At 31.5% G+C, this 15,225-nt stretch overlaps 1 protein-coding gene across 1 annotated transcript; it reads right to left on the bottom strand.

Moving 5' to 3' along the window:
- Positions 1-3,201: 3,201 nt before the first annotated feature.
- Positions 3,202-15,154, bottom strand: LOC136985413 (ATP-dependent translocase ABCB1-like). The gene is made up of 26 exons (XM_067282688.1): positions 15,102-15,154; positions 9,713-9,755; positions 9,289-9,642; positions 9,083-9,216; positions 8,822-8,993; positions 8,473-8,597; positions 8,286-8,402; positions 8,124-8,178; positions 7,937-8,050; positions 7,735-7,845; positions 7,539-7,664; positions 7,229-7,432; positions 6,446-6,616; positions 6,157-6,361; positions 5,980-6,086; positions 5,766-5,909; positions 5,590-5,691; positions 5,350-5,511; positions 5,078-5,281; positions 4,914-5,014; positions 4,558-4,698; positions 4,334-4,490; positions 4,072-4,266; positions 3,798-4,001; positions 3,573-3,719; positions 3,202-3,490 (listed from the first exon to the last, which is right to left on the bottom strand). Exons 3-26 carry the CDS (start codon positions 9,607-9,609, stop codon positions 3,290-3,292), a joined length of 3,720 nt encoding a protein of 1,239 aa, XP_067138789.1. The 5' UTR covers positions 9,610-9,642; positions 9,713-9,755; positions 15,102-15,154; the 3' UTR covers positions 3,202-3,289.
- Positions 15,155-15,225: the final 71 nt, after the last annotated feature.

The following is a 15,225-nucleotide window of genomic DNA, read 5'->3' as shown; positions in this document are numbered from 1 at the left end:
AGCACCCAAACTTTATATTTTGCAACCAGCTTCCCCCTTTTTTACATTTATAAAAAATATGTTGACAATTATTTCTTTTTTTGGTAGTTTTGTGGTTCAAACAACCGGACAAGACATCATACACAGGACATGACGAAAATTTGGAGTGTCGGAGCGCTCAATGCGGTCCGGCGGGAAAGTGGTGGGTTCAAACAACCGGACAAGACATCATACACAGGACATGACGAAAATTTGGAGTGTCGGAGCGCTCTATGCGGTCCGGCGGGAAAGTGGTGGGTTCAAACAACCGGACAAGACATCATACACAGGACATGACGAAAATTTGGAGTGTCGGAGCGCTCTATGCGGTCCGGCGGGAAAGTGGTGGGTTCAAACAACCGGACAAGACATCATACACAGGACATGACGAAAATTTGGAGTGTCGGAGCGCTCTATGCGGTCCGGCGGGAAAGTGGTGGGTTCAAACAACCGGACAAGACATCATACACAGGACATGACGAAAATTTGGAGTGTCGGAGCGCTCTATGCGGTCCGGCGGGAAAGTGGTGGGTTCAAACAACCGGACAAGACATCATACACAGGACATGACGAAAATTTGGAGTGTCGGAGCGCTCTATGCGGTCCGGCGGGAAAGTGGTGGGTTCAAACAACCGGACAAGACATCATACACAGGACATGACGAAAATTTGGAGTGTCGGAGCGCTCAATGCGGTCCGGCGGGAAAGTGGTGGGTTCAAACAACCGGACAAGACATCATACACAGGACATGACGAAAATTTGGAGTGTCGGAGCGCTCAATGCGGTCCGGCGGGAAAGTGGTGGGTTCAAACAACCGGACAAGACATCATACACAGGACATGACGAAAATTTGGAGTGTCGGAGCGCTCTATGCGGTCCGGCGGGAAAGTGGTGGGTTCAAACAACCGGACAAGACATCATACACAGGACATGACGAAAATTTGGAGTGTCGGAGCGCTCAATGCGGTCCGGCGGGAAAGTGGTGGGTTCAAACAACCGGACAAGACATCATACACAGGACATGACGAAAATTTGGAGTGTCGGAGCGCTCTATGCGGTCCGGCGGGAAAGTGGTGGGTTCAAACAACCGGACAAGACATCATACACAGGACATGACGAAAATTTGGAGTGTCGGAGCGCTCAATGCGGTCCGGCGGGAAAGTGGTGGGTTCAAACAACCGGACAAGACATCATACACAGGACATGACGAAAATTTGGAGTGTCGGAGCGCTCAATGCGGTCCGGCGGGAAAGTGGTGGGTTCAAACAACCGGACAAGACATCATACACAGGACATGACGAAAATTTGGAGTGTCGGAGCGCTCTATGCGGTCCGGCGGGAAAGTGGTGGGTTCAAACAACCGGACAAGACATCATACACAGGACATGACGAAAATTTGGAGTGTCGGAGCGCTCAATGCGGTCCGGCGGGAAAGTGGTGGGTTCAAACAACCGGACAAGACATCATACACAGGACATGACGAAAATTTGGAGTGTCGGAGCGCTCAATGCGGTCCGGCGGGAAAGTGGTGGGTTCAAACAACCGGACAAGACATCATACACAGGACATGACGAAAATTTGGAGTGTCGGAGCGCTCAATGCGGTCCGGCGGGAAAGTGGTGGGTTCAAACAACCGGACAAGACATCATACACAGGACATGACGAAAATTTGGAGTGTCGGAGCGCTCAATGCGGTCCGGCGAGAAAGTGGTGGGTTCAAACAACCGGACAAGACATCATACACAGGACATGACGAAAATTTGGAGTGTCGGAGCGCTCAATGCGGTCCGGCGGGAAAGTGGTGGGTTCAAACAACCGGACAAGACATCATACACAGGACATGACGAAAATTTGGAGTGTCGGAGCGCTCTAAGAAATTTTAAATGTATTGTCGGCAGGGGGCAGCTAATAAATCTACATTTTTCAGCGCTCGTTCCAGTAGATATAAAGCAGAAACTTTTTGTAGGATGGATGAAAGGTAAGACGTCTGTTTGTCTCCGGTTCGTTTGTTTTTTTAAAGGACTTTTTAGCTTCTGGCGGCATGTAGCTTAAAAAGGAAGGTCTGTTGCTGTGAATGTGTATCGTCTGAAACGCAAAATAAATAGTGATTCCTATTGGGCAGACTTGTCTTGAAATTTGTTAAGCTTTTAAATACTTTTATGGAATCGAGTACTAGCGATTTATGTGATAAAGTAATTAACGACTTTGCGGAAAAAATTGCAGAATAGAGTTATTTTATAAAAAAATAATGAAAACATGTTCTTATATTCGTAGAATCAAACATTATTCGCATAATGACGATGTTACTCAGGATTTTCTTCATTTTTTCGTAAATAGTCTTAAACTTTAAATTAAATTCTTATATCTTTGTTTTGTGTCAATTATCTATTTTAGAATTAAAATAAATAAACTGTTTATTTTTGTCATTTCCAGTATTTGTTTAAAATTTTTATGAAAACAGCTTCCCTATCATCAAATGTCACGGCACGCCACTGCGCCATATGTTATGTAAGTGTGTTCTTGACCTAAGTGCAATTTCGTTTTAAAACAATGGGAAGATTACTCTGTTTTCCTGATGTTTTGACGTGTTTAAATGAGAGAGCATTGTCAAAAATGTTCAATTTTACATTTTGAAGCAATGATAACCATTTTCTTGTTTCCACCTGCCATATATAGAAAACCTGCTTAAGCTGGAAAGTTTATATGTTTTTATTATAAATATCAGTAATTAATGTCTTGTAAATAATTAACATATATATACACTCGAAGGTTAATGTTTATGTGATTTAGTTTAAATTTTGGAATCTTTTAATTAAAAATATATAAGACATGAAAATAAATTCTCAGCCTCTTCTGACTTTGAAGGTGATTAAAAAAGATTCAAATAACGCTTTAATCAGGTTGAGATTATTGGAACCTTTTATTTATAAAAAATGAAATGAATTTAGTCCACCTAATATATAGGCTTAAGTATTAAATAATTAATTTTAAGCAATTTTTAAATACTACTGATACTAATGTTTCATGATAATATAACTTCAAATAAAATTAGTCTATATTATGACATTACAAACGCTTTATTGTTGTTTATGTTCTATTAAAGTTTATAAACACTGAAGACGATGAAAACATTGAGATAAATATAATGAAAAACATTATTATATAGAATTTATAATGTTTAATTTCTTATTTTAAAATATTTAGAGTAATGGTAGACTTCAATACTGATGTTTCTTTCCATGAAATTCTTTGGTCAAAGATTAACAAAGAATCAGTGCTTAATTCTTTGTCTTTTTGTTAATCTATAATAAAACCCTTTTTTCTCTAACAATTTCTCGTGACTTCCAAATTCTGTCACTCTTCCATGATCTATGACCACGATGCAATCTGCTCCTTGAATGGTAGAAAGTCGATGTGCCACTACAATACATGTTCTTCCGTGACGTGCTTGATCCAAAGCCATTTGTACTAACTAGAGTCAAAGGAAATTGTGATTATTTTAGAGATTTAATCTACAAATATAACCAAAAAGTAATAATATAATTACGTTTTACCTTTTCACTTTCTGTATCTAAAGCTGAAGTGGCTTCATCTAAGAGTAAAATTTTGGGATTTCTAACTAAAGCACGTGCAATTGCTATTCTTTGCTTCTGTCCTCCAGAAAGTTGAGTTCCTCTTTCTCCTACTACAGTGTCATAACCCTAAATGATTAAAATTGTTAGTTTTGTAAAGATTTTAAGAAAATTTATCACGGTTTTTAAGTGCTGGATGTTAAATACCTGTGGGAGAGAAATGATAAAATTGTGAGCATTTGCCAGATGACAAGCCTTTTGGATATTTACTTCGCTTACGTATTCTTCCATACCATAAACAATATTATCTCTTATTGAACAGTTGAACAATACTGGCTCCTGACTAACAAGAGCTATGTGACTTCTAAGATGATTTATATTCATTGTTCTTATGTCGTAATCATCTATTTTCTACCAAGTTAACGTGATATTAACGTAAGAATTTACATGGTATGGCAAATGTATATTTTTATGTACTTACCACTTGCCCATGCATAGGATCGTAGAATCTTTCTATGAGAGAAACTATTGTACTTTTTCCGCATCCACTAGGTCCAACTAATGCTACAGTTTGTCCAGGTTTAACGTTTAGATTTAACCCTCTTAAAACTGGAAAATTTTTTCGACTTGGATACGAGAAATATACATCTTTAAAAGTGACTTCTCCTTTGATTTTCTATAAAAAATTTGTTTTTGGAATTTATGAGATTCAGAAAGATTCAGAAAAATTTGAATATACTTACTGGTCTCACCCCTCCCATTGAATAACTATCTATTTCAGGTTTTGTGTTGATGATGTTAAATACTAAGGCTGCAGAAAGTTTAGCTCTAGTATAATCAGGTAAATAAGAACTCCATTGTCCAACTGATACTGCGCTGAAAGCCATTGCAAAAAATACTCTAAGGAAGAAAAATTCAAAAATATTGAAGTTATGAGAATGATTCTATTAAGATAAAGTAAAATTACCTGTAAACATTGACTGCTTCCATGTCACCTCTTCCTACGAAGTAGGCTCCTAATCTAAATGCTGCTCCATAAATTAAAAATATCATTCCTTGCGAAAATGCAAAAGCTAAGGCGTATACTTGAGCATGTTTCTTATTCTCACTAAGATAATATAATATTACAAGATTAAAATTTATTTGTTATTGGATATTTGTATTATGGAAATTAATAAATTGAACATTTTGCTAATACAGTATTATACTATAGTTGTAATCGATATTGAAGTGGCTCGATAAGTGAATTCATTGGCTAAGAGAATATTGTATTCATAGATTACATAACATAATTGTGTGTAAAGATATAAAGAATATACTTACTTGAATGGTAATAAGAGATGATTGACATAATTGAGAAAAAATGTCTGTTGTAAATTCAAACTCTGAACGGTCCGTATGTTTTCTAAAGATTCACTAACTACCTAAATAAAATTTAACATATTTAATATAGAATTTGAAGAATAATTCTTAAATTTCAAACTTACATTTCCGGCATTTTCCATGAGTTCTGCATCCCTCTTTTGATTACCTTTTTGAACTTTCATCTGTACTGCTCCAGCAGCTAATAAAATTGGCATAGATGCCAACAATGCTAAAGCCAATTTCCATCCAAAGATGAAAGCTATTACAATGCTAGTAACTAAAGTAACTACTGCAGATACCACTGTGCCAATTCTATGCCCCGCAGCCTGTGTTTAATTCTATTATTAAAATAACTATGGTAAAGTTCTGCAAATAAGTATCGATGCACACTTACACTTTTCACCATAGGAACATCTGTAGCCAGTCGTGTTGCTAGTTTACCAGAAGTATGCTTTTCATCATCAAACCATCCAGCATGTTGTCTTAGAATATTATTGAATGCATTTTGGCGGAGTCTCATAGTAAGATGTTCCCCAGAATAAGCGTATCCGATGGTCTGAAAATTTCAAAATGTTTTTCATATTTAACAAATATCCTATTTCAGTAATCAGAAATAAGATAACCAGGTACAAACTCTGAAACAGTATCCAATAAAAGAAATGACTGCCAAAACAATAAACATCATGGACCAGAAAAATGCTGCTGATATCAATTTCTCACCCTCCAGAGTAAAGGTCTGTAATTTGAATGAATAAATTAAAGATCACGTGACAATTTTTCTGTATTATTTATACAAATTTCTATACTCACAGAAAAAATTTCACTGTAAAACACAGCGAAAGTTGGCATTACTGCTCCAACTATGATCGAGCATATTGTACCCATAAATATTTCTTTCCATTCTTTACTGCAGATTTTTATGATTTCCCACCCTGAAGGCAACTTAATATCTTCCTAGAGACATTATTTAAAAAATTAAGAATAAAATTAACAAATAAAAAGTTTCTAAACAAAATATTCGCACATTTTCTACTTCGCTCATTAGACGATTAAGATGGCGATCCTTTTCTGATAAGGGTCTATGAAGACTGTACTTCCTACTTGATTTAGTTAATGATTTTTCTACATAACCTGTAATTGAATTAAATATCATAAAATGTGAAAAAATTTAAAAGCAAAATTTACTTGAAAAAGTATTTACTTGGTTCCTCAGTTGTTGAATATCCAGTTTCGTCCATCATCATCTGGTTTGTAACTAATTGGTAATAGAGACCTTCTTTATCCATCAATTCTTCGTGTGTACCTTTTTCCATAATTTGTCCATTTTCGATGGCACATATTACGTCAGCATTTTTTATAGTAGATAAACGATGAGCTATTATTATTGTGGTTCGACCGGAACAAGCCTAAAATTCGAATTAATTTGGCATTTAATCAGTTTATCATCTTCCAATGTGGCATAAGCCTATAACCTAAGTTTTTCTACTTACATTATCTAGAGCTTGTTGAACAATGGCTTCGCTTTCTGCATCCAGAGCCGAAGTAGCTTCGTCGAGAAGTAAGATTTTTGGATCTCGAACTAAGGCACGAGCAATTGCTATTCTCTGTTTCTGTCCTCCTGATAGTTGAGCACCACGTTCACCCACTAATGTGTCGTAAGTCTTTATAAAATTTTTAAGGTATAATTATTTATTTTCGTTATAACAAACTTCATCTTATTATTTCGTATTAAAATATTATTCGTAATATTTCATATCACTATCATTGATTCTTCGAACCAAAATTATTGTTGCATTATCGTTAATCTTACTATTTTTACCTACCCATCTTAATTACAATTAACTTTATTTGACAGTTATTCAATAAGGCAAGTCAATTAATGAAAGCTACCCAAGTTAATTGATAGAATTCTATTAAACTAATAAAAACCCCACTTTCAAGTTAATCAACACAAATATTTAATTAATTAAGTTTTGCTTAGCTAACAGAATCCTGTCAACTTAATTAACCAAACCTGCTAAATTAAATAAGAGAATCTCACCAAATTATTAATAAATTTCTTCCAAATTAGTTAACGAAACATCTAAATAAAACGAAATAATTTACCCACAGGGTATTTAACAATACAAGTTATGATATGAAACTAAATTAGCTTACAAAGATATTTTCTACACACCAATGACTTAATTAATGATTATGAAATTACACAAATATAAAATTTATGTAAAACGCATCTTTAATTTTCAATTATGTTAAAAAATTTGAATAATTACATCTGGCAGGGACACGATAAAATTATGAACGTTTGCCATCTTAGCTGCTGCTACAATTTCGTGAAACGTGACATCAGGTCGTCCATATCGGATATTTTCGGCAATGGTGCAACCGAACAACACCGGTTCCTGACTAACTACACCCACAATATGTCGGAGCCAATTAACATTCAGATCTTTCAAATTGTGTCCATCGATTTCTATCTAAAGAATAGAAAATTTGCCTTATTAATTAAGGATTTTAAGAGTTGTGCTAATGAAATCAGCTTTTTTTTTTTTTTTTTTAATTAAAAATTTCAAATTAACACACCTGTCCAATTATAGGATCGTAAAACCTGAGTAACAAGCTTACTACAGTGGATTTTCCACTACCACTTGGTCCACATAATGCGATCGTTTGTCCTTCTTGAATGGATAGCGAAAAATTTCTCAGAACCTGTTTAATGGAATTTATTTCAAATTTTTTTTATAAATAAACTAAATTTAAATGATATAAATTGTCTTACTTTCACTGTTTTCCTGATAGGATAATTGAAAACTACATTTTTGAACTGTATATCGGCTTTGAAATCTTGTAATTTAATTCCTTCGGTAGAATAGGCATCTATCAGAGGTTTCTGCAATGAAAATGTAATTATGATCACAGATATTGTTGTGTATCCCATTCAGAATAAAGAGAAAATAAGAGAAAAATATAATGTACAGTACCGTATCTATAATATCATAAACGGTAGCAGCTGATCCTTTAGCAGTGGCCACCGCAGTTAAGTGAGGAATGGCATTCCCTAATGAAAAAGAACCGACCATGACTGCAAAAAATACCTGAAAGAGAATCGGAATTCAATGTTTTATATAATAATTTAATATAAAATTTACGAGAAAGTACAATATTTACAGTAAAAACTGCACCAGCATCTAGATTTTTATTCAAAATTAACGTGGATCCGTACCTGTTAAGATATTCAAGCTTTGAATTGAGAATTATAACTTCTGAGATTGATTAAAACTGGGATTTTTGCTTTAGTAACAATTTCATTTAATTCAAAGAAATACAAACCAGAATGCCAAAGCATATGAACAGTAAAGGACAAGAAATGTGAATCCAATTCCAATGGCCATGAAGAAGTATTTTCGAATAGCAACATTTTTTCCTTCTTGTAGAGCAGCAGTATATCTGAATCCATCATTAAAATAACGAATATTTTAAATTGAATTATGATTTTCATATAATTATTTTTTCTTACCTTTCAACTTCAAACTTTTGACCACAGAAAGCAATCACTGTTCTTATGCTGCTCAATACCTCTTCAGCAATGCTTCCCGCTACTGCATACTTCTGTTGCTCTCTGGATGTCGACGTAGCTATTAACTAAAATTGATCAAAATATAGTTTTACGCCATTTATTCATCTTTTTCCTGTACATAAAAGTCTATAAATAATATTTTTCTGTATTACTTTCAATAATTTAGGGATTCTTGTCAGTTTGAGTGCTAACAAAAAAATCAATTATAGACAGAATAAAACTGAATATTATGTATATCGTTCCTATTATCAAATGCCTTTAAAACGGTAAAGTTGTTAGAATTATTTACCTTTCCAAGAAAGGCAGAGGATAATGCAAGAAGGGGAGTCATCGACATAATGACTAGAGTCAATTCCCAACTCTTCACAAATCCCACGATAAATCCGGCAATAAAAGTAGACGAAAATTCAATAAACATGCTAAATTTATCTCCAATACCCTCTCGAACACGTTCAAGATCACTAAAATTCAAAAATTTTATTAAAAAATAAATTAACTCAAGTACTTTCTATTGCCACTAAGGATTTTGGCGACAAAACTAAAGTCTTACTCATTTAATTTCATGGAAAGTTCTCCGGTTTGATGACAATCGAACCAAGCAATTTCCTTTCTCAATACCTCGTAGAAAAACTCCTGCCTCAATCTGTATACTTGCCTCTCGCACGCCCACATCCAAGTCATCACCTGAAACACATTAAAATAATGTTCGAATCCTCACAAATTTAGTTACGCATTACGTATAAAATACACACTAACCTGCATGTAAGAAGTGACAAATACACCTATTCCAATGAAGACATAGTACAATGCGTACGTAGTCATGTAGTCTTCGAATTCTTCCTTTGTAACACCTTTGTATGGATCGGATTGTTGAAGAATTCTCACAGAGCTGGAATTATAGCCAGAAAGCGATACGTTCGTTTTTTGGTACATCGAAGTTGTGTAACTTTCGAATTGGTTGTCGATGAATCCTATTTGCGTTTGTTGAATGAACGTGTTTGTCATGCTTCCAAAAACAATGGCCAAAAGTGGCCAAGCGGCTCCGTGGATGACAGCAAATATCGATCCTATCGCCATAAGTAACTTGTCGAATGCTTTGGCATAACGAAACTGTCGAGGATAACTCGTGTTAACTGTACTATTCTTTGGTATTTTTTTAAAAATTAAACTCATCACTTACCAAACTTAATAAAGAAGTAGATGGGCCTGAGATTTTCTTATTTCTATAAATAAAATAACAAATATTAAAGAACAAACTTTGTTTTATATAATTTATAACCTCCTACCAAAGTCACATTTACACATTTACTAAACAAATTATAACTTAGAATTTCACACTTCTAAGTTAATTATTTAGTGAAGGGTTAGGGCCTATTATATTATTACTTTACACTTTAAACTATTTATTACTGATTTATTCCGTCCATTTTAAAGTGTTATATGACATTATCTATAAAATAGAATTTTGTCTAGCCTATATATACCTTGTCTTAGAACGAACATGGCATACAAATTAGAACAGGTATAGGTCTAATATAAAAAATTTAAATAATGGGGCATGTAGACCTATTTTAAATACTTTTTAAATTTAGCATGATTCTTAGAATAGAACAGAAATACAGAAATACTTATATATTTACACTTAGAACATGACTTAAAGAACCTTGGATCATGCCCTAAATGTAATGTGCATTCTATGCTCTAGAAATAAGAATACAGTCTATATGTTATAAGTTAAAATAATACTTGAAATAGTATCCAGATACCTTATTCCAAATACTGTAGTAATAAGTATAAAGTTTGGATTAAGGTTTATTGTTTTTTATCTAAACAGAATGAAGTCTAATCTATAGAATCGTATCCCTTAGTAAAACAACGCACCATAGCGATAGAATATATAAATCTATTTATATGTTATTATTTTAAATGTTTACAGAAGTTTATCATATTTCTTTATTATAATGTAAAAAAGTTATGTAATATAAATTATACTATAAGTTGCGTAAATCAATTGAACACTGTTGGATTTATAACAATAGAAATATTGAAATTATCACCAATAAACTCTCTTGACCTTTCATTTATTACAAGTAAAAATCAATGTTGAATAATCGATAATAATAGTCTGTCATTTATTTATCGATATATTTATTAAATTATGCAGCTCGTACAAATTATTGTTCTCATATTAATGTTTGATCTCAGGTCAAAGGTCAACTAATGATAATTATTGAAATGCGGTCGAGGACTGTAGTAGGGACGGCTCTAAGAGTGGCTCAAAATTTTCTAAGGGTGGCTGAGCTACCCCTAAAAAACTTGCCACTTTCTACCTACGGGCCTGAATTGAATATTAATTTTTAACAAAAATTAATATCTTACAATTAGGTTTTATACCTTAAATCAGTCTTTCTTTTTAGAAAACAGGAAAACAATAACTGAATATGTTATCTATTCAGTTATAAAATACTAATATAGGTGTGTTTTGCATTTATTTGCAGTACAAGATGTCAGCCACGAACCTAATTAATTAATTTAGATTTATTTTATAACTAATTTTTATAAATAAAATTACACGAAACATTTAATTTCATATCTCAGAACGATTCCAAAATCAAAATATAACCTACTTATACCTTTAAAAATAAATAAATGTTTAATCATTTAATCATAAAATAAGATTGATTTGAATAAATAATTAGTAAATATATATATATATATAAATGTTGATAAATTTATCTCGACATTATTCGTACATAAGTTATCTTGTTATTGTATCTTAATAGTATCATACTTCGAGTGAATCAATGAACAATGCAGTTTACTATCAAAATATTGCAAAATTTCATATCTTAACACTTGAAAAAAATAGAAAAATGTATGTTAGAAATTCGTATTTTGGAGATAGTTAAAGAAATTTGCAGTAGTATTATAGAAAAATTGTAAATTTCCATGTAAAAATTGATCAAAGGGCTCAATAAACAGTAGATGAAATGCACAGAACTTATATAAAGACTAACATCTTTATTTATAAATTAGCTTTTCCTTAATAATTCTATTTTATTCTATAAGAATTACATTTAATTTATTAGTAGAAGATGCAGTAACTTAGTCTACATGAAAATCTAATGTTTATAAATGTTACAAATATATAAAATATTGTTTAAATTTAATGCATAATTACTTATATAACAAGTCTTTAGTTAGTTTTAATAATTTTAAAACGAAATTAAATTCAATTTAGATGATCGTGCAATATGCGGGGTCTTCAGAGCAACGTTGCAAGATAATGTGTTAATTATAAATTTTAACCTATAAACGACTATTAATTCAGTTTATATTTGATCTGTACACTCAGTTGCAGTTTAATGAACTTTTATTATTATTGTGGCTACCTGTTCTAAGGAGTATACACGCAACAATAATGAATTATTTGAAACAAACTGTTTTAGTCTTTCATAAATTACTTTATTTATACGAAAGAATATATTAATGTTAATTAAATTTGTCCTAATTTTATTTAAAAATTAAAAAAAAAAAATAATAATAATTAGTGTTTGAAGTAAAGAGGTCAATGACCTTATATAGTAAACACGATGGTTTTCAGCTGTTTTCTAGTAACTAGATGTGTGTATTTTGTGCTATTTTCAGTAATTCTATACGAAAGAAATCTTATTTTTAAGAGTATTTACTGAATAATAATATATTTTAAAATTGTTTAAGTATTATTTATGTGTTTTAATAAAATTTAAGCAAACAACAAAACAAAACGATGCAGGTTACATTAGTTTTATCTATACAAAAAAATTCCGTTTCAGCAAAAATTACCTGCTCGTTGGCAAATTTATATTCAAGATATGAAGGAATCAAGTGGTAATATCAAATTTTAAGTTTTACCTATTGAAAAGAGAAGATTCTAATTAAGGATAATACTATTAAGAGCGATAAGACATTGCATTTCAGTATAGAGAGATGGCTTCGAAATTCTGTCGTTTGTTAAATATTAATAAATAAAAATAAAATGTAAGGTTAAAGCTGAAAAAAGAGCACTTATCTAGAAAACTATAAAGGTATTTTTGCTTTTTTATGTAATGTTAATCATTAGTTATAATTCTATCCTATCCTATTGTTGCTTCATCATCAGACGAATTGAAGAATAAACAAAGATTCTCTACCATTTTTGTCCTTAAATTTCTTTTCTTTTTCTATTTAAAACCGACTTTTCTCTCTATTTCGATGTAACTTATCACACCATATCCAGTTCTAGCTCTTGATCTACCACAAACTCTTTTATCTCTTAACTGTAATTAATACATTAATCATAAATATTAATGGAATTGACACAATATTTAAGGAAAAAATCAGTTGTTGACGATAAATTTTACTTAAATGTGATCAAGAATTGGTTGCATTTGGTGCAATTTCATAGCTCTTGATAGCAAAAGATGTGAGGAAAGTGCATAATTTAAATGATTATGCTTAAGTAAATAATGTTAATTATGTTATTTCAACGAAATTGACTTCGTTTTTCATTTTTGATTAAGGTATTTAATGCATCTGGGGCGAAGTTCTTAGCTAAGATTCATCAAGAATAACCGAGTTTTTCATCCAAGTATCTCGTCCAGAATAAATAATTATATATTTAATGTGAAATAAACTCTTCTAAAAATTCTTAAGATCACGATCAGTTAACTATTCTAATTCAAAATTTGGGTGTAATTACTCCAAAAACTCCATAACTTTCTACTGAATATTCTTTGCGAATATGATATGGGATATAACTGTCGTACGTTTTGTATATTCTATATAAAATACAGTATCTTGTAAAAATTAAATTTCAAATTAAAAGTTAGCAGAATATTTTGTTTGAAATTTTCCAAAAAAATTGCTACTTTATAGGCCATTTTAAATGGATGCTATCTAAGAATTGAGGTTGGTATCGCTAAATATGGCAGCGATTCTACATTTCGAGATGATTTAATGATTAAAAATAATGTTTTCGATGATTTAATTACAATCGAAGTATTTAAATACAATCAAAAATTATCTCAGGATCCTTCTTTATCAATTGATAAATTTGTATTTGATCTGATTAGATTCTTTTGCACAATCGCGATAATCTTTCATGATTATTTATAATTTATTGAAAAGCTTTTAATAACACTGCGAAATTATCGATAAATTTAATGAAAAATTTCAAAATTTTATGCTTAAAAATCTTAAATTTTCAAAAAGTAACGTTTATTTATGTATTTATTCTATATTTTTACAATATTTCACGTTTTGATGCCTCAAAAAATTGATATTTCGAATTATGCTCCTGCTCCTCTATTGGAGCATTTGAAATTTTTGGGGGAAAAAATAAAGTATTATTCGTGAAAATGTGAAAAAATATTCTAAAAATTAGCATTAAATATGCTAAAAATAGAATTTTTTTGTAGTTATGAATCGAATAATTCTGAAAAGATGCAAAATTTCTAAAGAGATAATCACTTAATTTAGTCCTTAGGATGCGTGTTATAATGTTTTAAATATATATATTTGAGTTTTTTGGAAGTTTTTCCATTTTTACGAATACAACAAAGAAATTTTCTACATTTGGACGAATATCTTTCAACGAAGTTCTGATTCATGTATACAGGACTGATCATTTCAGAGTAATTGAACCTCAAAATTAAACTTAATAATGAATTTTTTTTTTATACGAAACAAGAGAAAATGAATCGTAAATATCAAATTTGTTGATTTAAATTTATTTCTTTGCGTGCTCAAAATACATTTTCAGCAAAATGAAGATGAATCAACGAGACTCTTATGGAAATGCTTGCCAAACCTCTATCAATCGAATTTGAAGTTAAATTTTATTAAAGTTTTCCATAAAAACAAATTTAATATTTTTGTTGTTGAAAAATGTAATTTTCAGGAAAATCTAGTAAGCACTTTTTTTACAAAATTCTTTCAACGAGTCTGCAAATCTCGTAAAAACTTTTAATGAAATTTTTAATATAAATTTTCAGGAAGTTTTCAGAAAGAAAAATTCATAAACATTTTAATTAAAGTTTTCAGCGGACTTTTACAAAATTTCATAAATATTTTCTAGAAAGTCTCCAGATAGTTTACGTCACTTCTGAACGAGAATTTCTCACGAAATTTTCAGTAAAATTCCATACAGATTTATAAAAATTAATACAAAATTTTTATAAAAATTTCAGGAAAATGCCCGAAAAATTCTCTGAAATTCTCAAAAGAATTCCTGACGAAAATTTCCATCGAAATTCTGTGAAAATTTTCAGAGATTTAGTGATTTAATTTGAAGCGGCATAAATTCGAATTCAAAAACAGAACCACAACTATGAAAATTTGCCAAAATTATCGTACACTGAAACGATTTTCTTCCAAAAAATCTTAAAACCCTCTCATCCTACTTTATGAACTCTGACCTCTCATAAAATATACGTACAATTTAATACATATCGACACACAATACATACAATTCAACATTAATGACTGCTAGAACTTAAATAAGATTTAAAAGCATTAAAGAGAAGAAGGAGGGGGAAAAAAACTATTACCTTTTGCTAGATTTATTTTCGGTTGCACCATAGTCCGCATTTTTGGACAAGATCCGTTGTTTCTCGTCGCCGGTAGCCATTTTACTATTGACGAAAACGACAGAAATCTCCGCTTTTTAACCGT

Source organism: Centruroides vittatus, unplaced genomic scaffold (assembly GCF_030686945.1).
Source record: "Centruroides vittatus isolate TY-2023 unplaced genomic scaffold, ASM3068694v2 contig_964, whole genome shotgun sequence".
Lineage (NCBI taxonomy): Eukaryota > Metazoa > Arthropoda > Arachnida > Scorpiones > Buthidae > Centruroides > Centruroides vittatus.
This window is presented reverse-complemented; position numbering and strand designations above follow the sequence as displayed.

Coding starts and splice junctions, on each gene's coding strand:
- LOC136985413 (XM_067282688.1), bottom strand. CDS start 9,609: ATGGCGATAGGATCGATATTTGCTGTCATCCACGGAGCCGCTTGGCCA. Junction 6,617..7,228: donor TTATCGTGTCCCTGCCAGAT/GTAATTATTCAA, acceptor AATTTTATAAAG/ACTTACGACACATTAGTGGG. Junction 5,692..5,765: donor TTTACAGTGAAATTTTTTCT/GTGAGTATAGAA, acceptor TTCAAATTACAG/ACCTTTACTCTGGAGGGTGA.